The sequence below is a fragment of the Hippocampus bargibanti genome, linkage group LG02 (genome assembly GCF_051943395.1).
Source record: "Hippocampus bargibanti isolate YZ-2025 linkage group LG02, ASM5194339v1, whole genome shotgun sequence".
Classification (NCBI taxonomy): Eukaryota; Metazoa; Chordata; class Actinopteri; order Syngnathiformes; family Syngnathidae; genus Hippocampus; species Hippocampus bargibanti.
The window spans coordinates 35,765,187-35,788,314 of record NC_142735.1 but is presented as its reverse complement, the minus strand read 5'-3'; the positions used below and the strand labels follow the sequence as shown (position 1 = coordinate 35,788,314).

Genomic DNA, 23,128 nt, shown 5'->3' with positions numbered 1-23,128 from the left:
AGAAAGCATACATGTTTGCAATCCCTTAAAGAATTTATTCCGTGTCATTTTGAGGCTATAGGGGGGCAAAATGTCGCATCACTGTATATGTATTGTATTGTATTGTATTTTGGACAGCCACCCTCATTTCAATCTTATGTAACAATCGACAAACATAATTTAGGAATTAACACTTTTTCTGATGAAAGAAGAGAGTCTGAGTTTTCTTACACTGTATTGAATGTTTATTTCGTTTTAAAGCTCAATATTCTGAGTCTTATTCAGTAGAAAATTATGTTTTATGGGGACCTGGGAACGGATTATTCTCATTTTAATGGTTTCTTATGGGGAATAAATATTTGGCAGACAAACCTTTCGCATTACACACACTTTCTGGGAACCAATTAAATTCGTGAGTTGAGATATCACTGTATTTAATACGAATTCAATGACAAAATATAATTAACATCAGTCCGTGATTCAGATATTTTTAGGCCTGCAGAGAATGCTGTGCAGGCCTTGACAACCCGCCATTGGTGCTTTTAAACTTTAACACTGTGTTATCGAGGATTGGTCGACTGCTTTTTTCCTCTTTTTAAATGACCAACAGTAACCAGAGAGTGAATCTAGCTCCCAGTGTGGTGAAATGTCAGCTAGCCTGTAAATCCCGCCAATCTACGCTCTTAAAAATTAATGGCGGCACTCACTTACTTCTAAATTTGGACACCGTTACCGATTTAATTAGTGTCCGCCGAGATTTAATTGTGTGGTTCATTTGTTTCACAACACTGCACGTATTCAGCAAACATCGTAAAAACACGATTAGTTATATGACTTATGTAAACGGTGGAATTTGTAGTTCAAGAGTGCAGATTACTGCTTGTAAATCGACACAACAAGGTTCATTTGGCATGTCCTTTTTTTACAGCAACAAAGTGATCCGGTGTTCCTTTGAATCAACGGCTGAGTCAAATTGAAATACAGTGATTCCTTGGCTTACGAACTTAATTGGGAGTGTGTGAGGCGAAAAGTGTGTATCCCAAAAACTAATTTCTCATAGGAAACGATTAAAATGAGAATAATCCGTTCCCAGGTCCCCATAAAACACAATTTTCTACGTTCTGATTTTCTAAGCCTTAAAACTACACACAATTTTACGTGTAATAAATGTGCTATGGTATTATAATTAAAGAAATAAAGTGTACTATTTAATTAAGTGGTTTTATTTTACCTTTGTGATGGTCGTTGATGGCTTGATGGAATGGAGTGTCCGCTTTCATCAGTGTTAAACACTTGATGAGGAACGTAGCCTTCTTCTTTCACCATCTTGAGGAATGATCCCTTGTAGGTGCTTTCTCTGCCATCATTTTACCTAGTTCCTCATCAATTGCGTTCTGTTTAGCTGGGTTGATAGCTTTTTGCATCAAATGTACAGATGACTTGTGCGGTTTATTTGTGGAGCCTGATTGATGGGATATTTTAACCTTGCAGTCTACACTCTGCCTTTGAACTATCAAAGTTGAAACGAGTCCAAATGTCACTGTTTTCTATCCATTTTCTCACTCTCTCTCTGTCGTCTGCCTGTCTCTTTAATGTTTAACCCCACCTTCACTGCTGCGTTCTTGACCAATCACATGGCTTTAACCGAAGACTGGGGGCGGGGAATAGAGGACAAAATAAGTCAGCTGCCATTTTGTTGTTAGGAAAACGGGCTCGTTCGCGAACGACACATCACTCACTGTGGCGCTCCGTGTGTATCCAGAAAAATAGTTCGTATGCCAAGGTAAACTTTTCAGAAATTTAACGTTCGTAATCTAAAAAGTTCGTAAGCCAAGGGCTTCGTAAACCGAGGTATCACAGTATCTTGTTTCAGTCTGATATCATATTCAGTATTGTATATCGTTCATTCAAAATGATGTCACTCCTGTGGTCTATTTCTGCTGGAGACAAAAACCAGAAGAAGAACAACAATTGATCCAATAGTTGACCACCTAAAGAACCCATCAAGCATCATCACGTGATTTAGTGTGGACCCGTGAACATGTTTTATGAGCATACTTTGCAGTCACCTCCTTATATATTTGAGCTTTATACTTAGCAGGCGTCTGGTATGCGCTAATAGTGAGAGGAATTCGCCACGGCTTTTGATGCCGTTTGTTTGCGAGACTAATCCACACCAAAAAAAAAAAGCGTCTCTCATTGAAACCCGCGGAAAACCCGTGCGTGATTTATGAGCTGAACGACAATAAAGTTATTCATGTGCGAATGCTTTCAATGAGGGGATACGGCAATTCGGTTTGATACACGATGAATGGATCGCATCATAAATGCGTGATAGGATGGAATTACAGTGATACCTCGGTTTACGAACCCCTTGGCTTACAAACTTTTCAGTTTACGAATGTTAAATGTATGAACATTTTACCTTGGCAAACGAACTATTTTTCGCGATACACACGGAGCGCCACAATGATACCAACAAAATGGCACACGACTGTTTTTGTCCTCTATTCCCCGCCCACAGTCTATTGTTAAAGCCACATGATTGGTCATGAACGCAGCAGTGAGGAGGTTGGGGGGGGGGGTAAACATTAAAGAGACAAACAGACGACAGAGACTAATGAGAAAATGGATAGAAAACAGTGAAATTTGGACTCATTTCGACATTGATAGTTCAAAGGCAGAGTGCAGACTGCAAGGTTAAAATTCCTATCAATCAGGCTGCACAAATAACCCGCACAAGGCGTCTGTACACTTGATGGAAAAAGCTATCAATCCAGCTAAACAGAACACAATTAATGAGGAACTAGGTAAAATTATCGCAGAGAAAGCACCTACAAAGGATCATTCCTCAAGATGGTGAAAGAAGAAGGCTACGTTCCTTATCAAGTGTTTAATGCTGATGAAAGCGGCCACTCCATTCCATCAAGCCATCAATGACCATCACAAAGGTAAATAAAACCACTTTATTACACCGTACAGTTTATTTCTTTCATTATAATACCATAGCACATTTATTACACATAAAATAAGATACATTTTGTGTTGTTTTAAGGCTTAGAAAATTAAATTAGAAAGTAGAAAATTATGTTTTATGGGGACCTGGGACGGATTATTCTCATTTTAATGGTTTCCTATGGGAAATTCATTTTTGGGATACACACTTTTCGCCTTACACACTGTCTGGGAACCAATTAAGTCCGTAAGCCAAGTTATCATTATATCTGTATTATAGGATGGAATTTCTTTTTTTTTTTGGGGGGGATTTGTTCTTTTCACTTTCGGCGTAAGGGGACTGGAAACATGGTATTCAGTTTTTCTCTACACTTTATCAGCATTCAGGTGGAGTGAGACCATCCCAAAAAATGTCCCGCTGTTACATTGACGCCGTGAACGTTAAATGACAAAATCCTCTCTCGAGCCGGATTGTCACCACGGCAACCGGCGTACGGATTTGTGAATAGGATGGTGTTTTTTGGCACTTTGCTAATCATGACCTTACTCGTTAAAATTCCCCCCGTGGATCAGAGCCCGTGTTTCCCATACAAACAAACAGTCGCAGGCACATGATTATGAGGAAAAATTAGGCGGGGGCGGTGTTTGCCAGGCTTCTTACCGTGTGCTTTGGCCACCACATTCTGCGCCTGTCTGACCTTGATCTGGATTAGTTGTTTTTCTTTTTTTTTCCTTTTTTCTTTCCTGGATTAACAGCCAAGGCTTCAATTAAACATCACGCAGAGCATTTGGTTTCAATAGTACGAGTTCCCCACGCCCCCCTAGAGAACTTTAATGTTTTGTCCATGAGAACTAAGATTTTAGGAGCGAGTTGAATTTTTAGGCTATCTATCTATCTATCTATCTATCTATCTATCTATCTATCTATCTATCTATCTATCTATCTATCTATCTATCTATCTATCTATCTATCTATCTATCTATCTATCTATCTATCTATCTATCTATCTATCTATCTATCTATCTATCTATCTACCTACCTACCTACCTACCTACCTACCTACCTACCTACCTACCTACCTACCTACCTATCTATCTATCTATCTATCTATCTATCTATCTATCTATCTATCTATCTATCTATCTATCTATCTATCTATCTATCTATCTATCTATCTATCTAGCTAGCTAGATCTCTATCTAGCTAGCTAGCTAGCTAGATCTCTACCTAGCTAGATCTCTATCTAGCTATCTAGCCAGCTAGCTATTTAACTATCTATCTATCTATCTAGCTATCTCGTTCTCTAGCTATCTAGCTCGTTCTCTCTCACTCTCGGTCTCTCTCTCTGTCTCTCTCGGTCTCTCTCAGTCGGTCTCTCGGTCTCTCTCTCGGTGTCTCTCTCTCGGTCTCTCTCAGTCTCTATCGGACTCTCAGTCTCTCTCTCTCGGTCTCTCTCTCGGTCTCTCTCTCGGTGTCTCTCTCTCGGTCTCTCTCAGTCTCTCTCGTACTCTCAGTCTCTCTCTCTCTCGGTCTCTCTCTCTCTCGGTCTCTCTCTCAGTTTCTCTCATTCTCTCTCGGTCTCTCTCTCAGTTTCTCTCATTCTCTCTCGGTCTCTCTCTCTGTCTCTCTCAGTCTCTCTCGGACTCTCAGTCTCTCTCTCTCGGTGTCTCTCTCAGTCTCTCTCATTCTCTCTCGGTCTCTCTCTCTCTCTGTCTCTCTTTGTGTGTCTCTCTCTGTCTCTCTTTGTCTCTGTCTGTCTCTCTCTCTATCTATATATTACTTTATTTTCTTCTTAATAATTAAAACAAAGAGCACAAAAGCGGACTGAACGGATACTTTTCCCATTTGGAACTTGTATAATCCATCCATCCATTTTCCGTACCGCTTATTCCTCATTAGGGTCGCGGGGGGTGCCTGAGCCTATCCCAGCTGTCTTCAGGCACGAAGCAGGGGACACCCTGTATATAATAATCCAACTGAATTCATGTCCAGCCATTTCATGTAAAGTATAAAAAGTGCATCTCAGACTGTTGAACTTGAATGCAAACTCTAAGTCTTTCATTTGAGTCCTCTCAATGTGATGCCTATTTGAGTAAAAATGTGGAGGTCTAAACTAAAGTGAATTCACCTTTGACTTGGCTTATTGCCGCCTCCATAAAGCAAGAACAAAAGCTTAGCTTCGCGGACATTTTCTCGTTTGAAACAAGAATGAGGATTTTCAGACTGCAGCCACCTTCAGTCATTTGATCATAATAATAGTCATAATCCAGTATTGTGAAGCGTTTCAATACAGATTCTTTCATTTGTCAGGTTTTCCCCTGACCCTTGACCATTTTGAACAGGACTGTACAATTTCAAACAACATTCATTTTCAAAATGGCTCCGAAGAAAACGGTCCATTCAACTCGTCAAGGCTTCACCGCGGTTTCCGTGAATGAGACGTGGTCGTTCTCAGTCTACCCACTATCCTGCCAGCCTCCCTTTCTTATTGTTTTCTGTCTTTTCATTTGTCCCTACGCTCATCCATAACACCTTCAAGGTTTCCTCCCTCCAGTGTTGCCGGGTCAGCCCATCAGGTCAAAAGTTCTGCATTGTGGGACACCCCGGGGGTGGAAAACCCGGTTTAAACATAGGGGCTTTGTTTGTTCATTGACCTCTGGCGGGGCTCTCAAATATTTTATGGATCAAGAGAGGGAAATGGAGGGGCGCCAAAGGGTAGTAAGGTTGGGACGGCGGACCTGAGAACTTCTGTTCTCCATTGTTGGCATACTATAAAAGAGAGAGAGACAGAGAGGGGGAATGGGGGGAAAGAGGGAGTGAGATAGTATAGGGAGGTAGGGTGCTAGAGGTGTAGGGGTGTAGAGGAAGAGGTGTAGAAATAGAGGTAGAGGTGTAAAGGTATAGAGGTAGTGGTGTAGAGGTATAGAGGTAGAGGTGTAGAGGTAGTGGTGTAGAGGTAGCGGTGTAGAGGTGTAGATGGGCCGAGTGAGTATTACAATACAATCAGAAAACTTTTATTCGTCCCACAATGGGGAAATTTGCAGTCCACAGCAGTAATTTGAAAGGGGATGGGGGGGGGGGGGTGAAAGGATAGGACAACAAGATATTCTAAGCATAGTAAAGTGTCAGATAGACTGATTCTGATGTATACTGAAAAAATGCAAAACTGTTTCATAAAAAAACTCTACATAGTGCAAGTATCAAGAAAGGTATATTGATATACGTGGCTGTATTGCATCAACCCATATTTCCAGTGTCCAGTTTTTGTGATTATCTAGAATTGAAAAGTCGGTAGGAACGAGCGTCGGTACCCCTCCTTCTTGCAGCACGGGTGTAACAGTCTCTGGCTGAAGGAGCTGCTTATCTTACCAGTGTCACGGCGAGCCCTCATTGTGTCGCGTTCCTGGTCCCACTTCCTGTTTCAACAGGAAATTCATCGCATAGAGGAAGTAATCAGTCCTCTGGTGACCCCCTCAGCAGCGCCGGCACTCATTCGTTTTAGCTCGCGGTGACCATGAACACTCAGCTTTTATTTACCCAGCCGCATCGAAGCTCAAAGTCATGGATTTTAACACGCAAAAATATCATTAAATATGCTTATGTATAGTTTATTGTGTAAGAAGCACACACAAATTTTAGTTTGGAACCAACCGCCTCTTTTCAACCTGAACGAGTTGTTGATGGAAGTTATGAAAGCAAACATGAAGCTGGAGCATCGATTGACAAAAAGAGATTGTCTCACATCTTCCTCGTAAATCCGCTTCAATTCCGAGCCGCGACTTACAGTTCTACATACGTACCGACGCTCTGCGGTGACGCTCCCTTATTTTCGTCGTTGGCTTCTCAAGCTAGTCCATCCATATAAATGTAGATGAAAATCATTGATTAGCAAAATTTTAAGAATAATTAATAATAATAATAATAATAATAATAATAATACATTTTATTTTAAGCGCATTTTAAGCGGGTGGGTTTTCTAGTTTGGGCGCTGATAAAGCGCTGGTCAGAATGTTTTTTTCCATTGCACGAGGGGGAAGCATTTCCCTTTTTTTTCCATGTTAGCGCTTTGTTCTAGCTTCAGCTGTTGTTAAAGCATATATGTATGTATGGTATTGTATTTTGGAGAGATAGCTAGCTAGCTAGCTAGCTAGATAGAGAGCTAGTTAGCAAGATAGATAGTTAGCTAGCCAGACAGCCAGACATATAGACAGATAGATAGATAGATAGATAGATAGATAGATTAGATAGATAGATAGATAGATAGATAGATAGATAGATAGATAGATAGAGCGCTAGATAGATACCCAGATAGATGGAGCGCTAGCTAGATAGCCAGATAGATAGATAGTTAGCAAGATGGCTAGATAGATAGCTAGATTCCAGCGGCCCTTATTTCAAGCTCATATAACTCCACACCCATATCATTGCCAAATGGTTTTCCGGTTTTGTTTTATTTTCATGCTTGGGTGCCGATAAAGCGCTGGTCAGATCTCTGGCAATGTTTTTCTTTTCCAATAGGGGGAAGTATTTCCCTTTTTTCCCATGTTAGCGCTTTGTTCCAGCTTCAGCTGTTGTTCAAGCACAAAATAAACCAAAACTGCATTGTATTTTGGACATCTGTCCTCATTTCAAGCTCATATAACTCCAGACCCATATCATTTAGGAATTAACTCTTTTTTTATGATGAAAAAACAAAGTCTAAGGTTTCTAACGCTGCATTGAATGTTTATGACGTCCTAAAACTCAATATTCTGTGGGTTCTGGAATTCGAGTGACAATGACAAAAACCCTGGCACTGGAGTGGACGCATTTTTCCACATCGTCTGCCAGTCAATGAGTTAAAATGCAAACTGGGAATGAACATTGGGAGGAAAATCTAATGTGTTGCCAACATGGCGAGTCCATTGACTGTTTTTTTTTAATCAGCTAATGAAGTCTCAGAGGGACTGAGATCGTGTCTTTAGCCACGACGCTAACTTCCCATGAGGCCTTGAAGGGCATACAAATTGCCCCTTAATTAAGATGGATGGATCTTCCGAAAAGTCTCATCTTCATGACAATGCACTGAGCAAAATCTTGTCAGGTGTCATTGTCGGAGCAAAGGAAGTACGTACAAAAGGATGTATGACGTTGCTCATATGAATGAACGGTGAGTGATGGGTGCACCGCTTTTGATTGAAGAAAGAACAAAAACGAGCAGAAATTGAATAGGAATGGTGAAGGCTTTTTGCGCCTCGCGTTGAATGTGAACATTTCCTTGTCTTGTCTTTTACTGACTTCATTACCGATTTGCCCTTGAGCAAATAGCAAACAATTGCTTTACGATCATTCGGACGCAAATGACTTCCAGGTTTTGAATGACGAGGGAATGAACGAAATACAAGGTTTGATCAAAATTTGGTATTTTAGTTATTTTATTCTACTTGTGATTGTATTTTATTTATTATAGTACATATAATAATACATTTACGCCTTTCAAAATTCTCAAGGACACTTTACAGTCATGGGATTTTTTTTTTTTTTGTGTGGGTGAGTAGCGGCAGCCATTCGCGCCAGCGTTCACTCTACCCGGAAGTAACACAGCAGCACAGTTATGAAAGGAATAGGAAAGGAAAGAAAGAATTAGAAAAACAAAATACAGGAGCCGCTCGATAGATATCATCTCGCTAGCTGACACATCAGTTACCTATACATAAGCTAGCTAGCTGACATATCAGCTAGCTGGCTGACATATCAGCTAGTCTGTGACTGTAAAGTGTCCTTGATAGCTTTGAAAGGTGCTTAAAATGAAATGTATTATTATTATCATTATTATTATTATTTATTAGCTGGCTAGCTCACTTTCTATCTATTTGAGTTACTCCAGGTTGAGTGAACGCTGGCGCATGTGGCTGCCGCTGCTCACCCAAAGAAAACCTATCCTGTGACTGTAAAGTGACCTTGAGAGTTTTGAAAGGCGCTTAGAAATGAAATGGATTATTGTTATTGTTATTGTTATTGTATTATTATTTATTAATAGTATTATTATTATTTTATCTTTTATCACTTTGCTGCTGTGAAATGTAAATTTCTCCACTCTAAGACTAATAATGGCAAATCCAATTATTATTATTATTGTTGTTGTTGTTATTATTATTAATAGTATTATTAATACTATTAATAGTATTATTCTTATGATGATGATTATTATTATTTTTCTTTTTCTTTTTTTTTTCTTTTTCCTTTTCTTTTTCTTCTTCTTATTGTTAATAGTATTATTATTATTATTATTATTATTATTATTGATCATAATAATAGTGTTATTAATAGTGTTATTAATAGTATTATTAATATTACTATTAATAGTATTATTCATATTCTTATGATGATGATGATTATTATTATTATTATTATTATTATTATTATTATTATTATTATTATTGTTGTTGTTGTTGTTGTTATTATTATTGTTGTTATTATTAATAATAGTATTCTTATTCTTATTAATAGTATTATTATTATTATTATTACTGTTATATATTATTATTATTATTATTATTATTGTTAATATTATTATTATTTTAATAGTATTATTAATATTATAAATAGTATTATTAATAGTATTATTCTTATTCTTATGATGATGATGATTATTATTATTAATAGTATTCTTATTCTTAATTATGATTAATTATTATATCTGCCACACTAATTTTGTCCCTCCAAAAGTTTTGCCATTTTAAGTTTCAAAGAAGAGTCTTGTAGGTCTCCAAGAGGAGACAAAAAGCTTCTCAAAAGTCATTTTCTCTCCTTTTTACGAGCTGCAACTGGAAATAATTGTTGATCAAGTGAGCCCCGACATCTCGACATCATATTCAAGCGCAAAATTATTATATTTTTGTCATTGTTGCCTTTCATCTCGCAAGTGCTTGTTTTCACGTCTGGCTGACCTTGTCCTGCAAAGCAACAGAACGGAGCACATTTTGTTGCTTTTGAAGCCGAGTTGCAGTTTGAAGGAGCGCTAAAGGAGGACCACTCCACTTTGGCTTAATTACACTTTGCATCTCGTCCACAAAAGTTGCGATCATTGAAAATGGACTCGTAATGGTTCTCAGTCAAAACATCAAGAAAAATCTTGGGAGTCAAGCACGCCTTGCAATTCACTTCCAATGATCTTGTCATCTTCAAATATTCGAAATTGCTGCTGCTTACAAACAAAATTGCGAGCTTCTAGTTTGTCATGCTTTTGACATTTTAATTTCCTCTATAGAAAGGTGTCCTAGTCCACATCATGACCACAGACCACTTCAGGTGGATCCCCGAGTAGTTTTTCTTTTATTCCACCATTGACTCCAGCAGGAACTGAATCTAGAACCGGTATGAATCAACATAGCGGTCTGTATAACCTCACGGGTGATTTGTTTTGTCGGATTATGGATCCGTCTCAAAATGCTCCATTTGGCACGGGTTTTCATGGAGTTCGGTGGGGGTCTTGATCAAGATAAACAATCTTTTAACAGGTGGTGAAGGAGTCCATGGAGAGGACAGTGATCCCCTTGATTAGAACCACTTGTCTGACATTGTTTGGACTCCCTTGGTCCCCCCTGCGACTCCTCTCCTTCCATCTTTTTGGTTACATAAGGCTAAGGTGCTTTGTGATCCAGTCAAGTCTCTCCTGTTGGGTTTGTTGCTCTCCGGATTTTTTTTTTGTGGGGGACCTGCGGGAACACGGACGTATATTCTGACAATTTTGAGAGTTGAGGTTTGGCCGCCGTCCAACTTTTCGTCCGTGTGCGAGTCTCCATCTCCGGCCTGCTCGCATTCCCCCCCTCTTTCTCGCCAGAGCTTGTGCACTTCAGCTCGAAACCCTGATGACTGCGGTCGGAAGATGAATTACACCGCAGGCTTTTGTTTGACAGACCGAGCTGGTTTGCGATGAAATCTGCCAAAGATGCTTTATATGGAAGAGATCCCTTTGTCCTGTCTTGGACAATTTGTCTCATACCGGGGTGTTTGTCCCTCTCTGGGGCCAATCACTAGGCAGATACATACAGTGATACCTTGGTTTACGAACCCCTTGGCTTACGAACTTTTCGGTTTACGAACGTTAAATTTATGAAAATTTTACCTTGGCATATGAACATTTTTCGGCATACACACTGAGTTGTGTCAATGAGTGATGTGTCGTTCGCGAACGAGCCCGTTCTAACAACAAAATGGCAGCCGACTGTTTTTCTCCTCTCTTCCCCGCCCCCAGTCTTTGGTTAAAGCCACGTGATTGGTGAAGAACGCAGCAGTGAGGGGGGGGGGGGGTTACAGATAGAGAGAGAGTGAAGTCGTTCTCCAAAATCTGTACACTTGATGCAAAAAGCTATCAACCCAGCTAAACAGAACAGAATTGATGAGGAACTAGATACAATTATCGCAGAGAAAGCACCTACAAGCGATCATTCCTCAAAATGGTGAAAGAAGAAGGTTACGTTCCTCATCAAGTGTTGAGGAAACCGGACACTCCATTCCACCAAGCCATCAACGACCATAACAAAGGTAAATAAAACGACTTTATTATACGGCACAGTTTATTTATTTCATTATAATACCGTAGCACATTTATTATAAATAAAATAAGGTATATTGTGTGCAGTTTTAAGGCTTAGAAAATTAGAAAGTAAAAAATTATGTTTTATGGGGACCTGGAAACGAATTATTCTCATTTTAATGGTTTCCTATGGGAAATTAAGTTTTGGGATACACACTTTTGGCCTTACACGCTTTGTCTGGGAACCAAATACGTTCGTAAGCCAAGGTATCACTGTAATGTAAAGGATGTCCCTATAGCGCTAGAATTACTATGACGGACCATGGACCTCTGCCGGTTCCTTCCGGAGGCGGATGTGAGATCTGGTCTTCGTCAAGTCGATCGGTCGCCTATTTGCAAAGTAAATTGTGAGATATTGTATCAGGCTGCAGGGACCTTTTGAGGAAAGGAGTACTTGCAACTGAAATTCAGTTTATAAACCCTGGCAGGCTGATGTATCGGTAAAGAAGTTGTGGGAACTCAGTTTTGGGGTCGTTGCTGGTCTGGGCGTGGTTCTTCAATGCTTGACGGTTTGCAGTTGGTGGCAAGAACTAGATGGAACTGGAATATGAGAAGATTTGGTGATGTTTCTTCATGGATTTTTTTCTGATGAAATCTCAAGCGAAGGGACCCGAGGTGGTTTGGATCGACGTTACTTTGAAATGTAGTCGATTTTAAAAAAAAATTTCCTGATTTAAAGCAACTTCAAACATGAGTGTCATAATTCTTTTGTGGTGGTACATTTTGATAGTTAGTTAGTTTAAAAAGGAACATAAAAACATTCACATAAAAGATAAAAAATAAAAAGGATTAAAAAAAATTAAAAAGGAGTATTAAAAATTAAAAATTAAAAATTTAAAAATACAAAAGTAAAAAAGTAAAAAAGTAAAAATGTAAACAATTACAAAAATGTAAACAATTACAAAAATGTAAAAAAATACAAAAATTTACAAAAATGTAAAAAAAATAAAAGAAACAAAATACAATTTTAAAATGTTAAAATTTAAAAAAAAATTGCAAATTTAAAAATTGGAAAACTGGAAAACTTGAAAATTGGAAAACTGGAAAATTAACCAATTGGACACATTTTTGTACATCGTCTCGCAGTGAATGCAACTTTGTTGCAGTTTCAGCTGTAGTTCAAGCGCTATATAAACTACTATTAGCAATCTGTTTATCTTGCTAGCTATCTGTTTCCTATCTATTAGCTACCTATTAGATATCTAGCTAGCTACCTATCCATTTGCGATATATTAGCTATTTATCTTTCTAGCTATTACCTGTCTGTTAGCTGTCTATTAGCTAGCTAGCTTTCTATCTAATTGGATTGGATTGGATTTGCCTTTATTAGTCTCACAATGGAGAAATTTACATTTCACAGCAGCAAATTTATGAAAGAAATTTGCGTTACTTGGCTATCTATTTATCTAGCTAGCTATCTAGCGAGCTATCTATAAGCTATCTATCGATCTTGCTAGCTACCTCGGTACCTATCTTTTTGCTATCTATTCGCTATCTATCTAGCTATTAGCTGTCTATTAGCTGGCTAACTTTATATCTATGTGAGTTGCTTCCGGGTTGAGTGAACGCTAGCGCGTGTGGCTGCTGCTGCTGACCCACAGAAAACCGTATCCTTTGACTGTAACGTGACCTTGAGAGTTTTGAAAGGCATTTATAAATGAAATGTATTATTATTATGATGATTTTGTAGCTTTGAGCAAGTAAAATGACTCCAAGTGACATTTTTTGTTGCTTTCAGCAAAAGCCAAATTTCCCGAAATGTTCTTCTCGCGTAGCAGTGGTAAGACGGAACATCAATTTTGGTATATTCCGTATTCTGTCGTTTTAAGCTCGGCGGAATGTTGAATGTCAGCATTGGAAACTCCCAAACACAAGGCAACCAAAAAGGAATTTTGATTTATTGCGGTAGAATAGGTCAAAACTTAATCTTGTATTACATTATTATTTCTATTTATTTTGAGACTTTTTGGGATAATTACCTGTCTAGGCAAAAAAAGAAACTCTAAATCTTTATACAGTCAGCGTATTATGTGATACTAATGTAAGCAAAGATGGGGCATTTCATTTACCTTGAAATGTCAAAGATTGATACAATTATGGGAATGAAATGCACTGCCAAAAAAACATTTTTGTGGATAAATGAATGGTTCAAGTCAAAAAACCCCTGAGACCCCCCCCCCCCCAAAAAAAAAGCTAGCTATTTGTTTGTATATATATATATATACAGTAAAGTCTCGTTATATCGATATTCAAGGGAGTCCGAAAAAATATCGATATAACCGGGACTATCGATATATCCAACCCTGTTTGCATGTAATTTTCTCCGTGTGTGCATAGAAATAGTATCGATATAACCGGGACTATCGATATATCCGATATCGATATAACGAGACTTTACTGTATATATATATATATATATATATATATATATATATATATATATATATATATATATATATATATATATATATATATATATATATATATCCTTCAGTGACGTAACATACGGACTCGTCACCAACAAAAAAACAAGACTTCCGGAATATTCAGCGCGAGTCTTAAAAGGTAAATTATAGCTATATGCGCTGGAATCTCTGTAAAATACGTACAGTACAAGTCATTTGAAGACATTTTACAAATTATGGACGCAACTTGTCCGGAGACGTCGGTTGTCCTTTAAGTTGTATCGTTTTCTAGCGGCGCCCGTTATCTTTGCATTTTTCTTTCCAGTGAAAAGCCCTTCCAATTCTAAAACATTCCACCTACCATTTTTTGTGCGTATGAAGTGTATAAGAGCCACTTATAAGAGACCACTTGAGCTGTGAATCATTCATACTAGCGCATTAATAATACAAGTCTGGAAGCGCCATGCAATTTGAAACAGGGGTTGACGTGAAACATAATCATTTAGCGTGTAAACAGTTGCTTTTACAGTGTCTGAAACTCATGACAAAAATGTTAGGGGAAAACTAGCTAGCTAGCCAATAGGTAGCTAATAGCTAGCTAGCTAGATAGCTAGCTAGCCAATAGATAGCCGGCCAGGGAGCTCGATAGCAAATAGATAGCAAATGACTAGCTAGCGAGGTGGCTAGCTAGATCGCTTCCGACGAGACGACTGGATATTGTACTTGACTTTTGTAATGCTACGGTTACATTTTGCCATTATGGAGGCTCATGTTAGTACAGTGGGACCTTGGCTGACACACTTAATTGGTTCCCAGACAGACTGTGTAAGGCGAAAAGTGTGTATCCCAAAAAATACTTTCCCATAGGAAACCATTAAAATGAGAATAATCTGTTCCCAGGTCTCCATAAAATATAATTTTCAACTAAATAAGCCTTAAAACTACAAACAATATACCTTATTCTATGTATAATAAATGTGCTATTGTATTGTTATGAAAGAAATACACTGCACTGTATAATAAAGTTGTTTTGTTTACCTTTGTTTACCAATTTAGCATATTGGTACCTGGCTGTTAAATCAGGCAAACGCACACCTCTTTCGTGTTTCTCAATGATCTCCTTCTTCTCCTCGACTGTAATTTTTTTTTGGGTCTTCTTCGGCTGAACACGAGCGGTGTGGTGTGGTCTTTTTCGGTCTCATAACAGCAAAAGTATCTGTCAAAAATCTGTGAAGACGATCGACTTGTACACTCAGAGAAAGGGGGTGTGGAAAGGTAGGCCGGCTGGGGCGCTGTTCGGTCGTGTGCTTTGGTGTTCTTCCGCCGAAGATTAGTCCGCTAGCCGTGGTGGGGCGGCGCTCCATGTGTATCCCGAAAAGTAGTGCGTATGCCAAATCATACAAAATACGGCAAAATATGTCCGCTCGACAGATATGGAATATCCAAACTAAGAACGCCGAATTTTACAACTGCGAAGCAAATGGGCTCCCCACTGGGTTGCTCTGCTTTCTGAAATTCAACTCGGGTTTTACTCCTTCGTAATCTTTACTAGCCTTTTCCTGAACGGCCCATTGTGGCAACTGGAATGGTTCCCTCGATTGTTTTTACACGCATGTGTCATAGAATGAATTCTTGGCAAAAGGCGGCTATGCGCTAGCACGTCCTTGAGACTCATTGTGCGCTGGCCGCGTACAGCAGGAAACTGACATGAAAGCCTCGCCGTTCACCCCATTTCCTATTTGCATTCCCACTCACGCATGGACGGTGAGGGCATTGCATAGCAATGAAAGAATCTTCCCTAGCTAGCCCGAGCTAGCTCCATCCCCAGCTAGCTCGATCGCCAGCTAGCTCGATCCGCAGCTTGCTATCAATTAGCTGTCTGGCTCGCTGGATAGCCATCTAGCTGACTAGCTATTAGCTATATGGCTATCTATCTATTTAGATAGCTATTAGCTAGCTGACTCGGTTTCTATCTATTTGAGTTTTTCCAGGTTGAGTGAACGCTGAACATCTAGCAAGCTAGGTATTTGCTATTTATTTTCGATTAGATGTCTCTCTGGAGGCTAGCTAGCTGTCTGTTATCTGTCTGGCCCACTGGATAGCTATCTAGCTGACTAACTATTAGCTATATAGATATCTATCTAGCTAGCTATCAATTAGCTGTCTGGCTCGCTGGATAGCTATCTAGCTGACTAGCTATTAGCTATATGGCTATCTATCTAGCTAGCTAGCTGTTAGCTAGCTAGCTCTCTTTCTAAATATTTGAGTTATTCCGGATTCAGTGAATGCTGAACATCTATCTAGCTAGCTAGCTATTTGCTATTTATTTTCTTTTAGCGGTCTGTCTGGATTGCTATCTAGCTAGCTGTCTATTATCTGTCTGGCCCACTGGATAGCTATCTCGCTGACTAGCTATTAGCTACGTGGTTATCTATTTATCTAGCTAGCTAGCTATTAGCGAGCTGGCTTGCTTTCTATCTATTTGTGTTATTCCGGGTGAAGTGAACGCTGGCGCGTGCAGCTACCGCTGCTCGCCCACAGAAAAACTCATCCTGTGACTGTAACGTGACCTTGAGAGTTTTGAAAGGCGCTTAGAAATGATATGGATTATTATTATTATTATTATTATTATTATTATTATTATTATTATTATTTATCTATTATTATTATAGTTATCTATTAGCTAGGTAGCTAGCTAACTTGATCTATTTGAGTTATTCCCGATTGAACAGGGTCACCATTGCTGGGTACCTAGCTAGCTATCTATTTGCTGTTGTCAGAGGTGTTCGATCGGACACTGTGGACAAAGACTCGAACCCAGAAAGATTTTTACTGCCGGCAGGAGACACAGCCATTCATGACAGACGCCTGAATTCTGCAGATGGCGAAATTAGAAGGAAAACACATAAATAACGCGATGGTGAATCGTTTTGTGTTGCACCAAGACTACTATTTGATACTAGGTCTGTGTAAGCTCTCAGTCGTACAGGAGTGGTCCATCGATGAGAAGGTTTCTTCAGCCGTCATCTGTACAAAAGTTTTGTACAGATGACGGCTGAAGAAACCTTATTTGATACTAGTTGACACAAATTCCCAGCGGACAAATCAGCCCATTTCCAACGGAGCTTGGGCGCCATCTTGTGCATTTTCTGGGACGCTACATTGGAGTCCAGACGACTCGAATTGATATGGAAGGTCTTCTTTAATGGATTGCAAACATGTATGCTTTCCTCTTCAGAACTACAGTAAAGTCTCGTTATATCGATATTGGATATATCGATAGTCCCGGTTATATCGATACTATTTCTATGCACGCACGGAGAAAATTACATGCAAACAGGCTCGGATATATCGATAGTCCCGGTTATATCGATATTTTTTCGGACTCCCTTGAATATCGATATAACGAGACTTTACTGTATTTGAATCATATTCATAACTGAATGGTAACAAAAAAAGCATCTTCTCCGAATCTGAACTCTCTGAAGCCTTTTTTTTTATTCTGGAGCAAGGCAGTTTGTGAAGGAGTATCCTGGCGTGACGTCACGAACAAGGGGGCGGGACTTTTGAATCTCCCCAGTTTTGAGCTCATTTTGTGGCAGTTTTGGTACACTTTAATTCATTTTTGAATAAAAAAATATCAGCCTGTGTATTTTGGCTATTTTAGATGCTCTAAAACGTTTTTCTGATGTCATTTAAGAAACAAAAAAATGGTGTCGGTTGTCCTTTAAAGCACCAACCTGAGACCAGTCGACCGGCATATTGTATCGTATATTGTATTGTATGTAAGAATAGTACACACTCTAATATCACTTCCATAAACAGAAAACGTTGCTATTCATGTGGTATTGGCGGTGGATTTTTATGAACCCAAAGAAAACATCGGAAATGATCCGACGGCGACTGATTTATTTTCAGTCAGCGCAGACCAAAATCCATTCAGGTCCATTTTTTGGCTTGGCTCTAACTGAAACCTTGGTGGTCTTCAACAGGTGGAGATCACGCTGCAGGATGTCAATGACAACCCGCCCGTTTTCCCCAACGACATCCTGGACGTGAGAATCGAGGAGAACGTGGGGGACGGCTTCCGGATAATGCAGCTAACAGCCACGGATGCGGACGAGGTAACGGCTCCCAGAGTTTCTGTTAGGCCTGCCAGTGGTTTTTGCACCTGTTTTGCACTTGGAGTTTCACACTGTTGACACACTCAAAGTTTAGCCGTACGATGCTAACTACGTAGCTTTGTGGTTCGCGATGAAACTCTAGTAAGATACGAGAACATCATGAATCAGAAAATGTGGACGTTTGAGTTTGTCATTACTTGTACATGAAAAGTTAGGTGGGTGTAAGCTCTCAGTCGTACAGGAGTGGTCCATCGATGAGAAGGTTTCTACAGCCGTCATCTGGACTTCTTTCAAGGTGTCGGACTTCTCATCCAAGATGCTTCGTCAGCGAACTAAATTTTTTCTGGTAGCTTTGGCCATCTATCTATCTATCTATCTATCTATCTATCTATCTATCTATCTATCTATCTATCTATCTATCTATCTATCTATCTATCTATCTATCTATCTATCTATCTATCTATCTATCTATCTATCTATCTATCTATCTATCTATCTATCGTTCTTCTCCTTCTTCTTCTCCTTCTTCTTCTCCTTCTTCTTCTTCTTCTTCTTCTTCTTCTTCTTCTTCTTCTTCTTCTTCTTCTTCTTATTATTATTATTATTATTATTATTATTAAAATGTGGAATTGAATTTCCTCCAACCTTTGCCTTGATCAAAGTAGTATAAAGTGCATCTGTCCTATCCTGTGATTTCTTCTTAAACCAAATTTACCAACACGAGAGCTACGAGAGTTACCGTCACTCAAGCCACACGGCGTAAATTTGGCTAGCTGTCTGACTATCTGGCTATCTAGCCAACTACCTAGCTGGCTATCTATTTGCTAGCTAGCTATTTACTGTCTATTAGTTGTCTTGCTGGTTATCTAGCTGGCTTTATATTAGCTATCTAGCTGTCTATATGTTAGCTGGCTATATATTAGCTATCTAGCTGCTATTAACTATCTATCTGGCTCGCTATCTGGCTGGCTGGCTATCTGGCTATCTAGCTAGCTACCTAGCTGGCTATCTATTTGCTATCTAGCTAGCTACCTGGCCACCTAGCTATTTGCTATCTATTAGCTATCTAGCTGGCTATTAGCTATCTATCTGGCTGGTTGTCTAGCTGTCTAGTTATTAGCTATATATTAGCTAGCTTTCTATCTATTTGAGTTCCTTCCGGGTTGAGTGACCGTTGGCGCGTGTGGCTGCCGCTGCTCACCCACAGCAAAACGTCTTTTTGTGACTGTCAAGTGACCTTTAGAGTTTTGAAAGGTGCTTAGAAATAAAATGTATTATTATTATTACTGTATCTATTAGCTAGCTAGCTAGATTTCTATTTTTAGTTACTTCCGTGTTGAGTGAACGCTGGCGCGTGTGGCTGCCGCTGCTCACCCGCAGAAAAAAATATCCTGTGACTGTAAAGTGTCCTTGAGAGTTTTGAAAGGCACTTTTAAATGAAACATATTATTATTATTGTTATTATTATTACTGGATCTATTAGCTAGCTAGCTATCTTTCTATGTATTTGAGTTACTTGAAAGGCGCTTAGAAATCAAATGTTTTATTATTATTATTATTATTATTATTATTATTATTATTATTATTAAATCCAGCATTCAACACGAAAATGACTTCTTCACAGCACCGTAACCTGCTCGTGCCACTTGAGCAACAAAGTGGGATTACCGTACGTGACAGACACTAGCTCGGCGTGGCTAAAATTAGCGCCGCCTGACCTTTGGCACACCTGACGGCGGCAGATTAGCAACTGTGGTTTGCCTGAGCATACCAACACGTTGACCTACTGGCGCGTAATCCCCCTCAGACGCAGCGCCAACACACACGCTTGGAAATCATTCCGATGTCTCGCACGTTTTTTTAACGTTATCTGAGAGGTTCCAAAGGGAGAGTGTCCTGCCCTTGTCGCTAACGCCCGCTCGCTAACCCCAATTCACCCCCTCAAGAATGACATCACTGGAAAAGCCTTTTGTAAAAACACTCGATAAATCCACTCTTGCTTACTTATATCCATTTAGTTCACAAACGACTTTGTAGACAAAACTGAAATGACACGGAAGGACTTCTTTAATCGATTGCAAACATGTATGCTTTCCTCTTCAGAACTATTTGAATCCTATTCATAACTGGATGAGTAACAAGAAAGCATCTTCTCCGAATCTGAACGCTCTGAAGCCATTGTTTTGATTCTGGAGCAAGGCAGTTTGCGAAGGAGTATCCTGGCGTGATGTCACGGACAAGGGGGCGGGACCATCTGAAACTCGCAATTTCCTGGGTCATTTTGAAGTAGTTTTGGGACACTCGAAGTCATTTTTATTTTGCATTTGATTAAAAAAACAGCCTGCGTGTTTTGGCTATTTTAGATGCTCTTAAACATTTTTCTGATGTCAGTTCGGAAACCAAAAAAATTTTGTCGCTTGTCCTTTAAGGCTAACCTTATTGGTCTGTGCAAGCTCTCAGTCGTACAAGAGTGGTCCATCGATGAAAAGGTTTCTTCAGCCGTCATCTGTACTCCTTTGAAGGTGTCTGACGTTTCGCTTCTCATCTGAGGAGTTTCAAAATATAGCTACCAGCAAATTTTAGTTCGCTGACGAAGCTCCTCACATGAGAAGTGAAACGGCCGACACCTTCAAAGCAGTGCAGATGAAGTATCTTAAAGGAACCTTTAATGGGTTGTAGTGAAAAATAAACATTGAATAAAATAGAAGCTCTATAAAGATATGTACATGTACAGCAGGAAAGAATACATATGTGTACTGCGTGTTTTGGGTATTTTAGATGCTATAAAACGTTTTTCGGATGTCAGTTCGGAAACCAAAAAAATGGTGTCGGTTGTCCTTTAAATGACGAGGCCACACAACTTTCAAACACGCAGCTGTCGGCCTTGCCCTCACGGCGTTTGAGGAAAGTAGCACTTAGAAACTGTATATATCAATTGTAAATCTCAGAGCCTAAGGCAAGTTGAAAATCACTTTGGAACGCTGGATTTCAGGGTCTTTCATCTCAAAAGGGCATATGGCTTTGAAATTATGCTGACATTTTCCTGATGCAAATTTCAGAGGATGGAAGTCTGAGCTAAAATTCCCATCAGCAAATCATTTAGAGCTGAATTGAAGAAAAAAAAATGGTACATTTTAACAGGGATGTGTTCTTAACAAGTAAAAGTTCCACTCCAGCCAAGTTCGTTGCCCACATCCTTGTGCAGGAAACCTTCGTTGCACCGACGCTGGGAACACATCGGAAGATTTCCCCTTTGAGGCCAAGCTGTTGACCAGCTGACAGGCTGAATGCAGACATCATAACCCAGACTGAAAAAATTCTGTCTGGCTGAGCCCGTTTTCACCCCAGGAACTGAATTTCAATCAGTGTTCGAGGCCGTGGACCAATACTGGATCATACAATCCGCATTGATTTATGTAGCGCTTTAAAGGACAAGTGACACCATTTTTTTTTGTTTCCTAACTGACGTCAGAAAAACGTTTTATAGCATCTAAAATACACAAAACACACAGTATGATGTTTTTAGTCAAATGCAAAAAAAAAACAATAAAAATAAGTTAGTGTGCTAAAACGGCAAAAAATTGAGCTTCGAATTGGGCATTTTCATAAAGTCCCGCCCCCTTGTTCGTGATGTCACGCCAGGATGTCTTGCCTTGCTGTAGAACCAAAACAATAGCTTCAGATCGGGAGAAGATGCTTTCTTGTTCCTCATCCAGTTATGATTATGATTCCAATAGTTCTGAAGAGGAAAGCATAAATGTTTGGAATCGATTAAAGAAGTCCTTCCGTATCAATTCGAGCCAATATAGCATCCCAGAAAATGCACAAGATGGCGCCCAAGCTCTGTTGGAAACAATAATAATAATAATTATAATATAATAATAATAATTAGCTAACTAGCTTTCTATCAGAGTTACTTCCATGTTGAGTGAAGGCCTCGTTAGCTATCTATTAGCTGTCTATTAGCTACCTAGCTTTCCATCCGAGTTACTTAGTGCTATATTAGCTGTCTATTAGCTAGCTAGCTTTCTATCTGAGTTACTTGGGTTGAGTGAAGGCCTAGCAAGCTATATTTTAGCTATATATTAGCTAGCTAACTTTATCTATTTGAGATTAACGTCGCCGGTCTGTAAGAACTTCTGACCTGATGTTTCATATCTGTGTCAGGTTTTCTTTGGTAGCGTATATTTTTCATTGGACCATTAGGGTGGCTATCTGTTGGCTATCTGGATAGCTAGCTGGCTATCTATTAGCTATATATCCAGCTAGCCAGCTATCTATTAGCTGACTGGCTGGTTAGCTGGCTATCTATTAGCTATCTATTAGCTAGATCGCTGGCTGGCTTGTTATCTACAGGCTCTCTAATAGCCAGCTAGCTAGCTTTTTATTTATTTGAGTTCAGTGAACTATGGCGCGTGTGGCCGCCACTACTCTTCCACAGAAAAACTTGTCGTGTGACTGTAAAGTGACTTCCCGGTTGAGTGAAGCCGAGCTAGCTATCTGTTAGCTATCTATTAGCTAGCTGGCTTTCTATCCGAGTTACTTAGATATCTATTAGCTGTCTATTTCTGTGTTTCTGTGTTGTCTCAGCAACAGTCTCAGGCAATAGAAGAGGTTGAAAAACGTTGATTTGGATTCACGAAAAGCAGCGTGCAGGGGACAGTGTGTGAGGGTATTATCGCCGAGAAAGCACGGCAATTTCACTCGGATATCATCAAGAGGCAGCTACATCAACGACTAACATAAAGGTAAATAAAACGACTTTATTATACAGGACAGTTTATTTCTTAAATTACAATACAATAGCACATTTATTATACATAAAATAAGGTATATTTTGTGTAATTTTAAGGCTTATTTAGTAGAAAATTATTTTTTATGGGCACCTGGGAACAGATTATTCTCATTTTAATGGTTTCCTATGGGAAATTAATGTTTGGAATACACACTTTTCGCCTAACACACACTTTCTGGAACCCAATTAAGTTCGTAAGCTAAGGTATCACTGTATGTGGTTAAAACTATTAATATGTGGACTTTGGACTAGTTTTCAAGTGGTCTGGGGGTTTTGCGTGCAGTTTTCTTC

General features: G+C 39.3%; 1 protein-coding gene across 1 annotated transcript in view; it reads left to right on the top strand.

Moving 5' to 3' along the window:
• fat4 (FAT atypical cadherin 4) overlaps positions 1-23,128 on the top strand; it is a 135,836-nt gene that overhangs the window by 55,642 nt on the left and 57,066 nt on the right. The window contains exon 2 of the mRNA XM_088991181.1: positions 17,911-18,042. Coding sequence (XP_088847307.1) covers positions 17,911-18,042 — 132 coding nt within the window. The remainder of the gene's footprint in view (positions 1-17,910; positions 18,043-23,128) is intronic.